The 17,231-nt window shown below is 40.8% G+C and overlaps 3 protein-coding genes across 4 annotated transcripts; 2 read left to right on the forward strand and 1 right to left on the reverse strand.

The window, feature by feature from the left end:
* Positions 1–7,177: 7,177 nt before the first annotated feature.
* On the forward strand, positions 7,178–9,559 carry LOC108959227 (O-fucosyltransferase 19-like). Of its 2 annotated transcripts, none has more exons than XM_039311427.1 (3): positions 7,178–7,869; positions 8,026–8,086; positions 8,809–9,559. In XM_039311427.1, the coding sequence occupies exons 1-3, from the start codon at positions 7,517–7,519 to the stop codon at positions 8,983–8,985; spliced, it is 591 nt and encodes a 196-aa protein (XP_039167361.1). In that variant the 5' UTR covers positions 7,178–7,516; the 3' UTR covers positions 8,986–9,559. The 2 variants fall into 2 exon arrangements, with proteins under 2 accessions (XP_039167361.1, XP_039167362.1); XM_039311428.1 differs by lacking the exon at positions 8,026–8,086 and adding an exon at positions 7,920–7,989 and having other exon boundaries at positions 7,178–7,759.
* On the reverse strand, positions 9,429–11,043 carry LOC120292599 (ribulose-1,5 bisphosphate carboxylase/oxygenase large subunit N-methyltransferase, chloroplastic-like). Its single transcript, XM_039310868.1, has 3 exons — positions 11,029–11,043; positions 10,419–10,754; positions 9,429–9,894 (listed from the first exon to the last, which is right to left on the reverse strand). Exons 1-3 carry the CDS (start codon positions 11,041–11,043, stop codon positions 9,757–9,759), a joined length of 489 nt encoding a protein of 162 aa, XP_039166802.1. The 3' UTR covers positions 9,429–9,756.
* On the forward strand, positions 10,948–16,958 carry LOC104443092 (MYG1 exonuclease). Its single transcript, XM_018872219.2, has 7 exons — positions 10,948–11,215; positions 13,203–13,349; positions 13,470–13,568; positions 15,195–15,386; positions 15,486–15,605; positions 15,853–15,924; positions 16,350–16,958. Exons 1-7 carry the CDS (start codon positions 11,042–11,044, stop codon positions 16,572–16,574), a joined length of 1,029 nt encoding a protein of 342 aa, XP_018727764.2. The 5' UTR covers positions 10,948–11,041; the 3' UTR covers positions 16,575–16,958.
* Positions 16,959–17,231: the final 273 nt, after the last annotated feature.

Consider the following 17,231-nt stretch of genomic DNA (forward strand, 5'->3'; position numbering starts at 1 on the left):
TTCTTCTTCACTTTCCCATGTCACTTCTTCAAGGCCATGATGTTGCCATAACACCTTAACTAATGGAATTACTTTTGTCCTTAACACTTGCTCCATTCGGCTCAAAATTTGTATCGGCTCTTCGGTATAATTCACGTTTTGATCCACCTCAATGGTCTCATAGTCTAACACATGCGTAGGGTCAGGATGATATTTCTGTAACATGGAAACGTGAAACATGTCATGTATATCCACTAACTTTGGGGGTAATGCTAATCTGTAGGCTACTTCCCCGACCCTATCAAGTACTTCAAAAGGTCCAATAAAACGTGGGCTCAACTTGCCATTTTTTCCAAATCTTGACACGCCCTTAACTAGCAAGACCTTCAGGAAGACCTTATCTCCCACATTAAATTGCAAAGGCCTCCTATGTTTGTCTACATAACTTTTATGTTGACTTTGGGCAATCCTTAGTCGCTCCTTGATAGTTTTCACAGCATCTACAGTAATTTGGACTAATTCAGGTCTGGTTAATTTTCACTCGCCTACCTCATCCCAACATAATGGGGTTCTATAGACTCTCCTGTACAATGCCTCAAATGGGGCAACTTCAATACTTTGTTAGAAACTATTATTATACGCAAATTCCGCCAAATGCAATTTTTCATCCTAGTTCCCTTTAAAATCCAACATACAGCCTCTTAGCATGTCTTCTAATATTTGGATTACCCTTTCAGATTGTCCATCAATCTGAGGATGAAAAGCTGTACTGAATTTGAGCTTAGTTCCTAAAGCAACTTGTAAACTCCACCAAAATTTTGATGTAAACCTCGGATCTCAATCAGAAGTGATAGTCATAGGAATACCATGTAGACAGACAATTTGTCTCACATATATTTTTGCATACTTATTTCTATCAAGTTAAAAAAATGTGTCATTCCCCCTATTGAGATTTTGCAATTTTCACATCCCGTAATGGTAACACTAAGAGGTATTACGAGGAGTGTCACTTCTAGATTATGTAATCGCCTATATCTTTCAGCAATAAAGGAATGGGTCGCACCCAGATCAAATAATGCATAAGCTTTTTGATCATTCAAGGAAATCGTACCTATAATAACAATCTTGGAAGCTTCCGTTTCCTCCCGAGTCATTGCATACACCTTTCCTATTGCTATTGGTCTTTGCGTTTTCCCAAGTGGAAGTGCTCCCCTTAAGTGTGGCAACACATGAAGCAACTGATTATTGTAGCTTACTGCCTCCTTTGGGGACATTCTCTTTTGAAATGACCCTTATATCCACACTTAAAACATCTCAAGGGATTGAGGCAAGGCCCTAGCCCATTTTGCCGATTACATCGTTGACATGAGTCATTCTGAAACATAGCCCGATTCACGTATTGTCCCTTACTCGTCCCTTTAGAACTTCCATAAGTGGGCCTCTTCTTGGAACTCCAAGGTGTATCGCAAGACGGAAAAGGTCGCTTACCGCTATGCACATCCTTTGTGACTCCCTATGGCCCTGACTTGACCTTTTCCCTATCCTCCATCTGCTCTCTAATGAGCTTTTGCTCGACCCATTGGGCTTTAGCATACACTTCGTTATAGTCTCTTATACCTTAAAGGCACTAATTGCTTCATGATATTAGTCCTTAGGCCCTTTAGAAACCTCTTTGCTTTATCCTCAGGATCCTCAATCAATTTAGGAGCATACCTAGAAAGTTCTAAAAATTTTGCCTTGTATTGATGCACAGTTAGTCCATCTTGACTCAATTGGACAAATTCAGTAATCTTTCGATCCTTCGTACACTCGGAAAAAAATTTCTTGTAGAAAGCTTTCACAAACTCGTCCCATACCATTTCTGCACCTGCCAAAAATATGGTATCCTTCGATGCTCTCCACCAATACATGGCGTACCCTTCCAACTGATATTCAACAAGTGTCATCCTATCTTGGTCATTGCAACCAAGCAACTTAAAAATTATTTCCATACTATCAATCCACCGCTCCGCTTCCTCGGGACGTCCTATTCCTGAGAATTTTAGCGGCTTTAATTTCAAGAATTGCTCTACTAGTCCTTAGGTGCGATGCTTCGCCAGAGGTGGCTGTTGGGGTGGTGGCAAGGGTGGTTGTTGCTGTGGAATTTGGGCCTATCACTCCACCAAATTTTCTAAGGAAACCAAGGCTCGCAACACATCCTCCATCCTCGGCCCTGCCCCCGACGCAGCCGCTTCTCTCCTCGGCGGAGACCTCGATTGCACCATCTTTCTCCTTAACTTTCTACACATTACCCTCATCAGGAGTTAGAGATTAATGATATTAGTTAAAATTAACTTAATATTCCCACATTACTCAAACTACACTAAAATGAAACTAACTGCTCATACCAAAAATGTCCTAAGTTACACGGACAATTATGTCAAACACTTAGGTATTTTATCGTCTATATAAAATTCCTACACCTTATCACTCCAACAAATCTGGGCTCTGATACCACTCAATATGCCACCCTGGATCTCAAATCAAGTTACATGACTTGCTATAAGAAATTAGGGGAGATACTAATTTCAAATCATAAAATAAATTTCATTCAAGCTGAATGAAAGAAACTGAACTACACTCGACTCTATTTACCATAAAAGTTTGTTTCCGTACACATCGGGAGATGAGACTAAGAAGAGGGATTTCTACAAAAAACACTAGGAGCCACAAACACTAAATATCCCGCCTCCTGTTGAGTATGTACATACTGTCAGAATAACAAAAAACAAAACTCTCCTACACATCAAGCTCTCCTTGGTCACCTTCTACATCGCTGGACTACCACCATGGCCTAGACCGTCATTGTACAGTGGCAAGGGCCCCACCAGCCAACCATACATGTGTGCTAAGAGGGCTACAAAGGCCAAATATGCCGACCCCACAAGTGCCCCCGTGTCCACCATCAAGCAAGATGTGCACTTGACGAAGACCACGCCCGGGAAGTGTTGGTCGTGGACCTCCTCATGCTGCCATATGAAATTGAAGGGGGCGCCATAGAGGATACTCATCGTGGCAGCAAGCGGCATGGAAGACATCTTCTAATCTGAAGAAAAGACACAATAAACAAATGTGAGCTTTTAAAATAAAAACTCAGCAACTGGGTAGTTAGTCCTAACTTAGAGTTGGCCAAAAGTAAGACAAATAGGTAAATAAACTATCAATTTGCATAATTCATGGAAGTCTATTTGCAACAATTATCCAGGGGGAGACGACATTCCGCCCTAAACCTCTCACACCCAACCTGGCATCACGAGGTCCACAATCACCTAGGGGAAGACAATGCTCCACCATGTACCCCTCGCACCCAACCTAGCATCATGAGGTCCCTTGAGAAGCTATTCAACCCTTCTCAATCCTTTGGAGAGAATACCACTACTCCTCGTCACCCCTCTCCAGGCATCTCGACACCTAGGATCTCTTATTGGCTTCTTAGCCAACTACATACATTCATAATTCCACCTTGTTGCAGCACCAACAACTCCAGTATGCTAACAATCACACCAAGGTCTAAACATACATTATTAAATACTACAAAGTATATAAGAACACTCATTAGAGGCGACAAAGAAGAGTCTAATATTTTCTTGCAAAAAACTCAGAATCTATTAACATGGACAGAACTAGGCGAAAGCGACTAGTCTCAGTGTTTAGAGCCAAGACCATAGTAAACCATCACAAAAAAACTCTCAAATTTTAATATGTGATAGTAAGGCCCTAAATGAACACTTTTTATGAAGGAAACCAAGTCCGGTTCTTTTTGTAAAGAGAGCAGCAATGTGGTCCATGCAGCTCAAAATTCCTTATGCCAAAGAAAACTAACCACCGGGAAGGTTTAGCCCATTTCAAAGTACAAAACTCAGTAAAATGCTTTGAAATTTTGATATGTTTTGCACCTACATGTCTCCTACTACTTTCACGATGGAAGCAAATCCATATTCTAACTCAATAATTTTACAGAAATTCAAAAGCACACCAAGGTCGTGATTTCATGGAACCGAACTGCTTACTAACAATATAAAATCAAGTCTTCATGTGGATCAGTTTAACTCATGAAAATCTCAATTAAATATATGTCGTAGATTAGAATGTATTGCACAACTTTCCAGAAAATAAGTTCATCCAAAGCCACAATTGAACTCTCGACCTTCCTAAGTCAATATGTAAGCTCGTTTCGTAGCTCATATGCCTTTCTTACCCAACAACGATGGACCACAGCTTCTCTCTCGCCCTGACCTACATCATACCATCCACAAGACTCACATGCAAGTCACCGAGCACCCATTTAATCCCATTACCAACCCAAACGAGCCCAAAATAGAATCATCAAGGCTCCGTTCTATTCAAGCTGAGGGAGAAAAAGAGAGAAACGAAAGAGAGAGGGAAGGAAACTATGGATTGGTGGGTCGTCGATCGGGTGGAACACGATATCCACCACTTACCAGCCACGGCAACCCAAAATCAGAACATATCCTACCTTAAAACCCAATGTTTCAGTTGTCCCCTACACCCCCAACGCAGCCACCCAACCTTAAATCAACACGCAACACAATGTGGGGGCAAACCCATGAACTCGAGACTACGAAGACAGCTCTACTTGCTTGGATCTTTCACCGGCAAAAGGGGGAGGAGGCATCGGGCAAGCTGGGGGCTTCGCAGCCTGTGGCAGTAGCTCTGAATGGGACAGGGCAGCGACGATCTTGCTGCTGGACGGAGGCACAGGGTTGAGAAAGGCAGATATCGGGTCGGACTTTGGCGGAATGAAGCAAGAACAAAGGAGAAAAGAAATGGGTGTCTCAGCTGAGAGAAGAAAGAAAAGAACGCAGCTCCCAGAATGTAGTTCCTGCAGTTAAATAGTTTAAGAAAGAAGAAAAGAATAGAAGTACACGTGTGACCTCCCCCTTCCTCTTTAGCTCCACCTGGCTTCTACGTGGGGAATAAAATTCCTCTTGAAAAAAAAATCCTCCCATGCATGGAAGAATGGGTCATGACTTCACTAAAAGAACACTTGGTGTTTTAATATAATCAGTAACCTTAATCTATAATATACTTAACTGATGAACAAAAGAAAATTTGGGGTGTCACAATGATGATATTATGTATCTCTGGTGGCTAGCTCCAATATGAAGAGAATTGTAGAAGTGAAGAATATGCTATCATTGTAGTTTGCTTTGAAAGACTTGAGAGAGGTCAAGAATATTTTAGGTATGAAAATCATCAAGGACAGGAAAAATAAGAAATTATGTCTGTCGCAGGAAAACTATGCGAACAAGGTATTAAAAAGATGTAACATGGACAAGACAAAATCGGTTGCGACTCCTTTAGTGAGTCACTTCAAATTTTCCAAGGAAATGTGTTGAGCACTCACGTTTTGAAAGATGAAATGTCGGTAATTCCATAGGTATCAACAATGCAGATTTTCATGTATGTCATGGTAAACACGAGACCAAACATTGCACAAGCAATGCGAGTTGTGAACCGATATATGCAAAATTCAAACAAAAAGCATTGGAAAACAATAAAATAGATTTTGAGATATTTTGCAAATACATCAAATTACTTTTTTTTTATATGGTGGTACATCTCTAGAATTGCAAGATTATGTAAATGCAAATCACCCGGGTGATTGAGATAATGGTAAGAGTACCACTGGATATGTCTTTGTAGTCGCAGGTATAGTAGTGATTGGGTAGCTCAATTATAAAAAATAGTGGTTTTATTGGCGACAAAAGCAAAATACGTAGCGATCACGGAAGCCTCCAAGGAAATCATGTGATTACAAGATTATATGAATGAGGTACATTGAAAACAGTCAGTCAGCACATTGTGGAGTGATAGTTAAAGCGAAGTACATTTAGCAAAGATGCAGTTTATCACTCAATGACTACACATATCAAAAAACGTTATCACTTTATTAGGTCAATATTGGAAAATAATAAGTTAAAATTACAAAAGATTGATGGCTTAAAGAATTCAGCTGACATGTTGACCAATGTAGTAGATAGGAAGCATATTTTTTGTATTACTACCGTTAATATTACTCCATGTTGATTGATGATAAGTATCGTGGAGGCATGAGTTTTTCAGTTACTAGTTTTTGAAGAAGATGGATGTAAAGTAATTTGGTGCATCGGGTATATTTGTTTTCGAGTGGGAGATTGTTGTAAATGAAGCCAAATATTTTTTAGGAGCTTTTTTGTCTTTTCTATTATATTTGCTTTTAGGTTAAAAGCTATACATTTATATTAGTGAAAGCAAGACACTAACTGTTAAGACACTGAAAAAAAAAATTAAAGAGGCAAAAAAAAAAAAAAAAATGAGTTTTTTTTTTTTTTTTGTGAGGGTTCTTAATCTCTTTATGTCATAATCTTAAGAGAAGATCATCATTGTATTTTTTCTTCAAAGTCTAGTGAATTTGCAGAGTGCCTTTGCGTGGAGATGTAGCCCAAATTTTGATAAACTTTGATAACAAATTTTATGGCGTATTCTTCTAATTCTGTTATTTTATTATTATATTTTATTCGTTTGATTGGTTGCTTGTGGTATCTTTCCGAAATCCACATGTGATTTCGTAACAAGAGTTTCATGGAAAGTTAGTTCCTTTTTTTATGACTCAATTTAAAATAACTACATCAAGCAATGATTTATAATGAGATCTCATATTATTTAAAGCGCAAAATCTCAATCATTTTATTACAGTAATCTTATAGTTTATCATATATTGTGACATGATGAAATGCTCGGCTCAATTTAATGCACAAATAAGCAAAAGAGAGTATAAAAGTAGAGAACCATAGCTAGATTTGGAGCTTAAACATTGGATGCCATGACAAGTGAGTTAGGTCTTCTCTTTAGATTGTCTCATTTAACTTAAGCCTTTTTACTTCTTTCACGTGTGAAAAATGTGATTTGCACACGTCCCTCATCACTTCGAAGAAAAATCCAACCATCTGAAAAGAAGTCAGACTGATTGTCCTCATAAAGCCAAAACCACCTGTACCAATCATCAGATGAATCGTGGCTCTCTAGGACATTCCAAAATCTATTCCTAATGATGATTTGATAGATAAATCTCGTCTGACGAGAGAACGACCCGATGGCAAGCGCTATAAATCTTGTCCGAGAAAATATTAGGAATCCTCTTTGAGGACCACGTCATTCGTGTGCTTTGATTTATTCACGCGTCGACACCTGTCTTCAGAGCCCGCCACGTCTGCTCTCCCTTTCCTCCTTCTAAGAAAATATTAGGTACGTGAGACACGTTCTAGCCTGGCAAACAAGAAGGCGCTCGGAGCACGACACGTGTCCTCGTGTCAGGCGCCATTTTGAAAAAATTTCGGACTGAGGGGTTTCTTCTTTCTTCCGAGTCTCTTTCTTCGCACCTCGCGCGGGAGGACCTGGTCCGTCTCTCTCCCCATTCTCCTCTCTCTCCTCTCTGTCTCTCTCCCCTCCGCCTCCGCTGGTTGCTTCCATCGCCCCCCATCCGACGCCGACGCCGATGCCGCCGACGCCGACCTCTCGTGACGTCCGCTCTGCTCTCTCTCCCCCTCCGCGAAGTCATGCCTCTCTTCCAACGAAACGACGAGCTCGACGGCGCCGGCGACGGCGACGAAGCAAAAGACGAAGACGAAGAAGCAGAAGCGCGCGCTCGGGGTTCTGGATATGGCTCGTCGCGTCGGTCGCGTTCCGGCTCGCCCTCATCTACCTCCTCAAGAACCTCCACCTGTCCACCCGCCCCGAGGTCGCCACCCCTCTCACTAGCATTCGCTGCCGTAACGTCACTTGTCTTCGCTCCGTCGATCGATTCCCGATCCCCGATCCCCCGCCCCCTCCTCCCTTGAAATCTTGGAGGTTCATTTTCTGATACGATTTCTGGTTTTTCTTGTTTGTGCCGCCTGCAGTTGGCAAAGGCTACTGGTTGAAGCAGTAGGCGATGTCTCCCTACGCAAGTTCGGCTCGGTTCGATCTCTGGTGAGTCGCTGTTTGATGCTTTGATCCCTTCCACAGGTTCCATGTATCACGGTTCTCCTTTGCTGTTGCTCGTTCTCGGACCTCTTGCTGTCAAAAGGTAACTACCGGAGTATAATCGCCGATGCATTTTGAAGGCTAGGTTGATTGTGAGCTTTGCTGGTTATTTGCTAGAACTGAACTAGATTTATCTGGCATTATCAAAGCGGAGGCTGTGGTTTGTGCGAAATGTTGTTTTCGATTCCAGAAATTGAATTTCTGGTAATTGGTATATGCTGTCATAGTTGAAACTTGGATCCACTTTCAGTCGAATACAACCATGTTTTTCTGTACATGTCTCAATTCTATCTCCTTTGCCTGTGCTTGTGCATATGCATCGTCTTTTGACCCATTATAAAAGGCCTCAGGTAGGGCAAGGTGCTACCTAAGTGCGTGAATCAGTTGGCCATTTGTGTAAGTCTTCATCTGGGCAGGGCATGGCCTTCAATTGGTTGTGCATTTGCATCTCTGTTTCCTGATGGCCTGCATCCTTTTCTCCTTCTTCTTTAAATTTGGTTGCTTTAGATTGTAGTGTAATGATAGCATGCTTACATTGGACTTTTTTCGACTTAGCTTTATGCTGATGGAGATTCACTTGGCCATGTATCTGGCCTTTTTGTCTGGTTGTGATTTATCCTTTGATCACAATTTAAATCTGAGATATTTGCCCTGCATGGCATGCCGTTCTGCATACAGAGAACTTGGCAGTTGTAGTGCTTTAATGTAGTTTTATGCCGTTTACATACATGTTCCCTGGGTAATATCTTTGCCTATGCCATGCAGATTTTGCCACTATTTAGCAAGCATAAGGGGGTACATTTCAATAAGACAGATGCTCATTTGGCAAACAATGGAATTTCACTAGATCTTCAGAGGCTCAGATGTCGAGTCAACTTTCAGGCTTTAAAATTTACTCCTCAGATCGAGGCTCTGGGGAACAAATTAGTCCACCTCCTTTGAGATAAGGGGCCTTTCATGGCTTTGCATCTGAGATACGAGATGGATATGTTGGCTTTCTCTGGATGCACCCAAGGATGTACAGCAGAAGAAGCTGAAGAGCTCAAGCGAATGAGGTTTGTCTTGACGAAGTCAACTGTAGCCAAACCTAAATTTATACGGGGGTCGCAACATTCGGCGAAGCAACATTTCTTTGAGCTTCACTTTTTGACCGTTACATGGAAGTAAGAGAGCGCACCCTGCGATCACAAATTTGTAGGGACACAGTGATGCAACTTAATGTGCTCTTCAAAGAGATTTGGTCGATTTACGTACGGAACCAGTGATGGTTTCTTCTGGCAAAGCAATGCCACGAACCACGATACAAACAGAACTGCGGAAGTTTGCTTCTTTGCCTACTCAATGAAAATTGGCAGAACTAATACAAATCCCTGTAGTTTCTTTTGTTCCCTCAGAACTTCATCCAAATTGGAACCCACTCGCCAGAGTACGGTACACAAATTGTCGATCCATCTAAGCCGAGTCTGTAATGTTTAAGACTTGATACAACAGATAAATACACTGATTTTGCTTACCATCCCTTGCTTACTCCGGAAGTAGGAAAAAGTTTCTACAGTTTGTTTCTTACTTTTAAAACAACCTCAAGGCAACGGCAAGATTAAACTTGCGTACCGGCTCTATAAGGTGGGTATAGAATCCTTCTTAGGCTGGCAATAAGTTTCGCCTTCCTCGCCAACCAGACCAAGCTCCTTCAATCTCCTCTCATGGTAATACTCAAGCTTTATCCAATTGAGCTTCCTTCTCCTTGACAATACCCTCAATTTGCTGCAACACCAGCTTCTCACCTACTCTAACCCTCACGGCTATCTCAAGTTTGTAACCAAGGTTTCCTTCCTGAATTAGCTTCTCGTCCTGCAAGTCATTGCATTTGAATGGGGGAAAGCATAGAGCAATTAGGTGGGATTTGCTTCTACAGCTTTCAGGAGAAAACAAAATAACCTGATCTAAGAGTTGCCAAACTTTTTGCAGCAGAGACAAAAAGAAAAAGATGCATAGATATGTACAAATGTGATCATTGACAGAGGTTTTAGCGCTTCATTTTCTTAGACTTCCCTACTTTTAGTTTCACTGGGCTTAGATCGGGAAATGTGAACGCTCTGCAAATACTAGAACTGTTAAATGACTTGGCTAATTCCGACAATCTAAAACATTTTGCCACATTTGGCATTGAGACTAACAAACATGAGATTATCATACCCTTAGCTACCAAAAAAGTTCACTACCATGATTGATTTCAGGATAGAGACGACATGCTAAAGAACTCTCAGCTAGGCCATTTTAACCCTGTATGGTTCAGCGAAGTCCAACCAAACCAATTCCCAGGAGAAACCATCCTAACAAAATTACCCAAGTGGAAATCAGAATGTTACATGTACCTGTTCAACTGTGGTGCGGTAGCCTGAAAGAGCTGATTCACAGGCATCTATGACCATCTTGCATACCAGCTCCTCGTTCACATGACTAACCGGTAATTCGAGAGTTTTCCAGATAGATTTCTTGTAGACAGGTTCCAGGAGGAATGCATCTGTTTCTCCGAGATAACTCTCTGCGGGGAGAAATAACTCTCTGCGCTTCTGCGGAGAGACAGAAGAGAGAGGAGAGAGACAGAAGTGCAGAAGATGGAGGGGGAGAGAGCAGACGTGGCGGGCCCCGAGGACAGGATCAGAGCACACGAATGACACGTGGTCCTCAAAGAGGATACCTAATATTTTCTCGGACGAGATTTATAGCCGAGCCACCCACGAAGAGTTATTTCGGAGAGAGAGACAGAAGAGAGAGGAGAGAAGCGCAGAAGATGGAGAGAAGAGAGAGCAGATGTGGCGGGCCCCGAGGACAGCTGTCGACGCGTGAATGAATTAAAGCACACGGAAGACGTGCTCCTCAAAGAGGGTACCTAATATTTTCTCAATCTTGTCTCCTCATGTGATGCTTGGAAGCAAAGCCGCTAGCTTACATTACTTCATCCAACCTCTAGCGTCTCTTAACACTCTCTCCTTGCATGGCTACTCCTCCTCTTAGGGTTTCTGCTTCTTCCTTCACCACCAGCCCGCCGCCGACGCGTGTGGGCACCCACAACGGCTCCTTTCACTGTGATGAGGCCCTCGGCTGCTTCATGATTCACCTCACCAACAAGTTCTCCAACGCCGAGATCATCCGCACCAGAGACCTCCAGGTCTTTCCTCTTTCTTGTTTCGGTTTTGCCCCACGTTCATCCTCTTGGGTTTTCTCAGAGAAAAACAAAGAAGTGAAATTAAAAGGAGAAAAAAGGCATGTTTGGTTCGATTTTGGGAAATGCCCTCGAGAGAATGCAAATACTTTTGAGGTAAATGGGTTTTTCGAAATGCTAAACTGTTTGGTAAACTTTTCCTTAGGGAAATGCAACACTTTAGTAAACATATATTTGAAAAACCTTTTAGTGTGATTAAATTAATTTTTTTAGTTTTAGTATTTTTAAAATTACAAAAAGAAACACATTTTACATTTTCATGTTGAGAGTAATGTAAAAAAATATATATTAGTAAACTTATTTAAAATTTATATTAAAAGAATTTTATTATAAATAGTGCGTTTGGGAATCACTTTTGGGGAAAGTTTTTAGGAAAATGCAAAGTCCTTTTAGTTAAATGTGTTTTCCAAAATGCAAACTATTTTGGCAAATTGTATTTTGAAAGCCCTTTGTGAAATACTTTGAGCAAAATGGTGTTTGGAGAATTATATTTACAAAGAGTTTTGTGGTAAAAAAAATTATCAAAAGAAAAATTAATAATAAATTGGCCAGAGGCAAGGGCGGCAACCACCGGCGACCTCCAACGATCTCGGCGACCCACGGATCTGGGTCGCGGGTCGCGTGGTCGCGTCGTGCGACCCTCCGAGGTCACGCGACCTCGGATCGGGTCGCAAGGTCGTGTGACCTCCGGTGCAGTGGTCGCAGAGGTCGCACGACCTCGCGGGGGGTCACCACAGGTCGCGCGACCTCCGGGACCAAATCGACGCAGGTCGTGCGGTTGCGCAAAGGTCGTGTGACCGCGCGGTCGGCCGCGACCAGATCTAGTCGGTCGCCGCAAGGACCCGCAACCTCACGAGAGAAGCGGCAAACCTCGTGAGGACAATTTCGGAGGTCGCCCCCGAGGCTCGTGGCGTCCCGGAGAAGATGAACAATGCTTATACAAGGGCATGCATCGGAAAAACAAAAAATTCGTGAGGACAATTTCGGAAAAAAAAAATGAACAATGAGCTCCCAACATGCCGAGAATTTTTTGAAAAGCCCAAGTCCTTTGGCCTCAAACGCGTTTGGGCTACCTTTTGGGCTTTCAGCCTTCCAAGTATTTGCTTTCCCATTAAGAGACTTCAAAAGCTAGTTCCCAAACACTCATTTTTTGGCCCAAAGCAAAGCCCCTTCCAAAGTTACTCCATAGCACCTATTAGATGCAAAGCTCAACTTTTAGCCTAAGGTTCTTTTAGGTTTGTTTTCAACTTTGAATAATTTTTTTTAATTATTATAGTATTAATCATCTTCGTTAATTAGTGATCATTCTAGTGTATTGATAAAAAGTTGGGCTATTGATTGTCCAAAAGATAAAAATGACTTTTAGCCTAAGGTTCTTTTAGGTTTGTTTTCAAAAAATTTTTTTTTTTAAGGTAACCCAACATTTGCAAAGGGTTTTTATTATTTTTTTTTAAATAAAAATAAAATCCGATGAAACTAAAAATAAAATCCGATGTCGCCAATCAACGGCGGTTGGGGTGTGGGGAAGATAATCGGTTAAAAAAAGTCAATGGATGAATAGTAAAGATGGACTTGCATTTCCAAAATCTGAAAGCTTAAAGCAGATCCCAAAGCAGGTGGGGACCTTCTTTGGACTTTCAGCATTTCAAAGGCTAGCATTTGGCTAAGGACACCTCCAAATGCTGAACCAAACACCTAATTTTTTTCCCAATGGGCCGAAAGTCCCTTGGGAATGCTGAACCAAATGGGGCCAAAAGATATTCTTGGTAGCTTAGTGGGTGAAAGCAACACTTCTTTTGGCTATTATTTAACGTGTATATGGTGAGCTTTTGGTTCTGCGTATCAATTGGTCAGGAGGATTGCCGATTTGCCTTTTTTTAACGCTTCTCTTTGTGTCATGTGTTGTGGGAACTGATTGAAGTGAAGAATGCAGGTGCTGGAGGGCCTCGATGCTGTGCTTGATGTCGGGGGTGTGTATGATCCGAGTAGAGACCGGTATGATCATCACCAGAAAGGTTTCGAGGAAGTATTTGGGCATGGGTTTTCCACCAAGCTCAGCAGTGCTGGTTTGGTCTACAAGGTACTGGTTCGACCCGAGTGTTTACCTCATTTCCATTAGGCTGGCTTTTAGTTTCTACCTGGTGGTCTAGATCTTCTTGATTTGTTGACATGGTTTGGATCTTGTTCTTCCCGTGTTTAGCATTTTGGGAAGGAGATAATAGCTAAGGAGCTTCGGGTCGATGAAAACCACCCGGACGTGCACCGGCTGTATCTTGCTGTGTATAAAAGCTTCGTGGAGGTAAGTCTTCCCGTTGTTATGTCTACTGACCGGAACTGATAGCCACAGGTGTACTGGCGTTTCCCTCGGTATCATTAGCATAGATCGGTGAGGTTGGAATTTCACTTGTGCTTTCGCTGGAGTATTCAGTTTTACTTTGGTCATTCATTTGTCTGTAGAAGGGCCATGGAACTCTTTCATGCGTGCATGTGTCAAAGGACATCTCTTTACTTAGGTTCCGTTTGGTTCGCGATAAACCACTTTTATGAAAATATTTATCTTGTTTTCCAACATTTAGTTCATGAAAAATAAATGAGTCAAGGAACACATATTTTATCAGTGGACAAAACACCTTCAAATCATTTTCCCTTCTTTCTTTCACTCAGGTCAAAGACTTTCTCCTCCGTACATCCCTTTTAATTTTCTTTTCTTTTCTTTTCCGAATCTTTATTTATTTTTTATGTTTTATCTTTTCTTTTCTTTTTTTCTCCTAAGCGCATTTTTTTTTTTTTTTTAATGTTTTCTTTCTTTCTTTTTCTAAAATAAATATTCTATTTACAAAAAATAAAATTAAAAATTAAAAAGAGTGCATAGAGGAAATAATTCGATTTTGCATACCAAATGGAAAAAAAAAAAAATCTAGTTAATTTTTATGTTTCAACTAAACACAAAAAGAATATTGTCATTTTCCTTGTTAATTTTTATGTTTCAACTAAACACAAAAGAATATTGTCATTTTCAGGAAAATGAATTTTTTAAAACTATTTTCTAGAAATATCACATTTTTTCATGAAACAAACAGTGCCTTAATTCCATAAATCAATGTAGTTAAATCGGGATTGGAACTTCATTTTCCCAATTTTGAATTGTAAGATTCTTTAAAAATTCTAAAAAAGTCCAAGGACAAGCATTTCTTACTAAAATTTACCTACTTGTTGCATATAAACATATAAAGAAATGTAATATTGTTGAGAAAATGGTACCAAAAATGGACACCGTCCTATTGCCAATAGACCTGTCAAAAGAGTTTGGATTGAGTTGAAAATGATCCGATACAAATTGACATATTTTCATGCAATACAAATTTAATGACTGATATCTGACTCAACTCATATTATTAAACCACATACATATTCAACTCAATATAGAAAAACTCATATCTAAACTAAGGTGAAAGTGCATAGTGAGCAAGCGTGAGATCGACGAAGGGCCAAAGAGTGTAAAGAGAGGTAGATTAGGTCTAAATAAATTGTGAATTCATTTAATACTCATTATTTTGGGCTTTATCATTCTAAATTCATTTATGACCCATTTATTAAATATAATCAATCTACATAACAACTCAACTCAACTCATCATATATGGGTTAAGACTCATTTTGAATGGTCTTTCAATACCCAAAACACAGAAGAAGAAATACTCGTCAACCACACTGGAAACCTCAATGTACACAAATAAATCAAAAGTTGACTATAATCTATTGAAGCTAAATACTTGACTGTCGTCCAAGGTTGCGATTTCCACAAGCTAAATAGGAGGATCAGATGCGTGAGTCTACGAGTCAAAGGAGATGCCATAGCCAGCAATGGCTGGTATCATCACTCTTTGGTTGGTTGATGAGCTTGATTTTCTAATTGATAATGTCAGGCAATTGATGCTATCGATAACGGAATAAGTCAGTATGACACCGACCAGCCTCCAAGATATGTGGATCAGACGCATCTGTCTGCAAGAGTTGCAAAACTGAATCCGGATTGGATTGACCCCAATCAGTCTTCGGAGAATGAGAATGAGGCATTTCAACGAGCTATGTCCTTGGCCGGCGGTGAATTTTTAGATGTAAGGTTTACTTGATTTTCACCAGGCTGTGGCAGCAAATTTTTAGTCATTTTATGACTCCAATGCTGATTATTTTTACCTTTTTCCTTTGATTTTCAGAGTGTTCGATATCATGCAATGTCGTGGTTACCCGCAAGATCCATTGTAATGGAGTGTCTTGAAGCTAGACATGGTATTGACTCAAGTGGAGAAATTGTGCTCCTAAAACAGTTTTGTCCGGTAAGTAACTGAATCTCATATGACATGAACTTGTGACCATGCTTGAGAATCGACAACTTTTGTTTAGATAGAACTGGGGTTTTTTGTGCGAATGAGGTATATGGATCGATGGTGGTTTGCTGGCAGATTGTCAATTTATGTAGTTGTTAGGCTATACTTTGATTTGCTTGTCATCTGATGGCGAGTAACTACTTTTGGACGCCATGCACTTGTTGTCTAATATGTTTGATTTTGTCTATGTTCGTAGTGGAGGCTTCATTTGTTTGAGCTCGAGGAGGAGATGAAAATCGAATCTTCCATCAAATATGCTCTTTATCAGGTACCCATTTGAACCGTTTGGGCCATCTGGTGATTTACTGTGGAGACATAATACAGAGTGTAGGACTTTTTTTCTTGCTGTGTAGGAAATCAACATGGAGAAAATGGAGAATTTATTTATGCACGTCCCTATAGAAAAATTTGTAGCTCTAGCAGGTGCCTGCGTTAGTGGATGAATGAATAGTCACTGGGGTGGTATACCACTCGTCAGCAAAGGCAAAGAAATCAAATATCATAATGAACAAATGCTAAGATTTCACGGATGCATCTCGTTACTGCTAATGCTCTTTGTTGCACGATGACTGCCAGCTGTTTTTCTTTTCTTCCTTTCTGTTTGGTCGAGCTATGCTCTTAGAGAAAAAGTAGAATAGCAGCTGATAATGTGAGTATCACTTGAACATAACAGTGATGTTTCTGCATGTTCAGGATAATCAGAGCAAAGACTGGCTGGTGCAAGCAGTTGGGGTGACTCCCAACAGCTTCGAAAGCCGGAAGGCTCTTCCAGCTCCATGGCGTGGTCTGACGGATGACAAGCTCTCCGAAGAGTCAGGCATCCCTGGCTGTAAATTCTGCCACGCGAGTGGGTTCCTTGGCGTGAATCATACTTATGAGGGCGCTCTTGCGATGGCCAGAGCTGGTTTAAAGCTCTAAGCGGAAAGAAGACTGGAACTGCTATTTTGTTGGAAGCAAGTTTATTAGAGCGTTGTGTTAGCTATATCTGTGCTCGTCTTGAGTTGCCATGTTCTAATAGCCTATAAATGCATGCAAAATGATGAAACAGCTGGTGATGCAAGTAGCACTCTAAGTTGGTTAATAATGGATGCAACTTTGGAGCTGCATGTTTTGTTGCTACAGCTGCACTTGTGTCACCATTGCAGCCTCTGGTGGTTTGGTATCTTATAATAAGTACTTTGGGAGTGTTTGTTTCGCGAAAAGCATTCGCAGAAAATGTCTTGATTGAGGAAGATGTTATTCGTGAATTGATTTTCAGTTGTTTAGCATTTGTCACTTTTTGGTTTTGATGTCCGGTATGTGAGCTCTTCAAGTCTATTTATATATATATCATTTGGTGCACATTTCTCGATCCTGGGATTTTACCACTTGCCTACTTCCAATAAGGGGACAAGAGTCCAGCAGCTCTTGAATTCTACATTGGACTAGAAAACACTCGAAATGGAGCATTTATCTTACAGTGAGGTTAGGGGAAGTGTGACAGGAAAAACTTTTCAATATTCAGATCTGACTTTTTAAACTGATTCTCTCTTATAACTATATTTTGTTCCTAGAATAAGATACAGAGATGATATC

The sequence above is a fragment of the Eucalyptus grandis genome, chromosome 4, assembly GCF_016545825.1.
Source record: "Eucalyptus grandis isolate ANBG69807.140 chromosome 4, ASM1654582v1, whole genome shotgun sequence".
In the NCBI taxonomy this organism is placed as follows: domain Eukaryota; kingdom Viridiplantae; phylum Streptophyta; class Magnoliopsida; order Myrtales; family Myrtaceae; genus Eucalyptus; species Eucalyptus grandis.

Bases quoted from the DNA above. Each gene is read 5' to 3' on its own strand.
- LOC108959227 (XM_039311427.1), top strand. From the start codon at position 7,517: ATGCCGCCGACGCCGACCTCTCGTGACGTCCGCTCTGCTCTCTCTCCC. The intron at 7,870-8,025 runs GTTCATTTTCTG...TCCCTTCCACAG, and splicing joins CCTCCCTTGAAATCTTGGAG to GTTCCATGTATCACGGTTCT. The intron at 8,087-8,808 runs GTAACTACCGGA...TATGCCATGCAG, and splicing joins GGACCTCTTGCTGTCAAAAG to ATTTTGCCACTATTTAGCAA.
- LOC104443092 (XM_018872219.2), top strand. From the start codon at position 11,042: ATGGCTACTCCTCCTCTTAGGGTTTCTGCTTCTTCCTTCACCACCAGC. The intron at 15,606-15,852 runs GTAAGTAACTGA...CTATGTTCGTAG, and splicing joins TCCTAAAACAGTTTTGTCCG to TGGAGGCTTCATTTGTTTGA. The intron at 15,925-16,349 runs GTACCCATTTGA...CTGCATGTTCAG, and splicing joins TCAAATATGCTCTTTATCAG to GATAATCAGAGCAAAGACTG.
- LOC120292599 (XM_039310868.1), bottom strand. The intron at 9,895-10,418 runs GTACATGTAACA...AATGACTTGCAG, and splicing joins ACCGCACCACAGTTGAACAG to GACGAGAAGCTAATTCAGGA.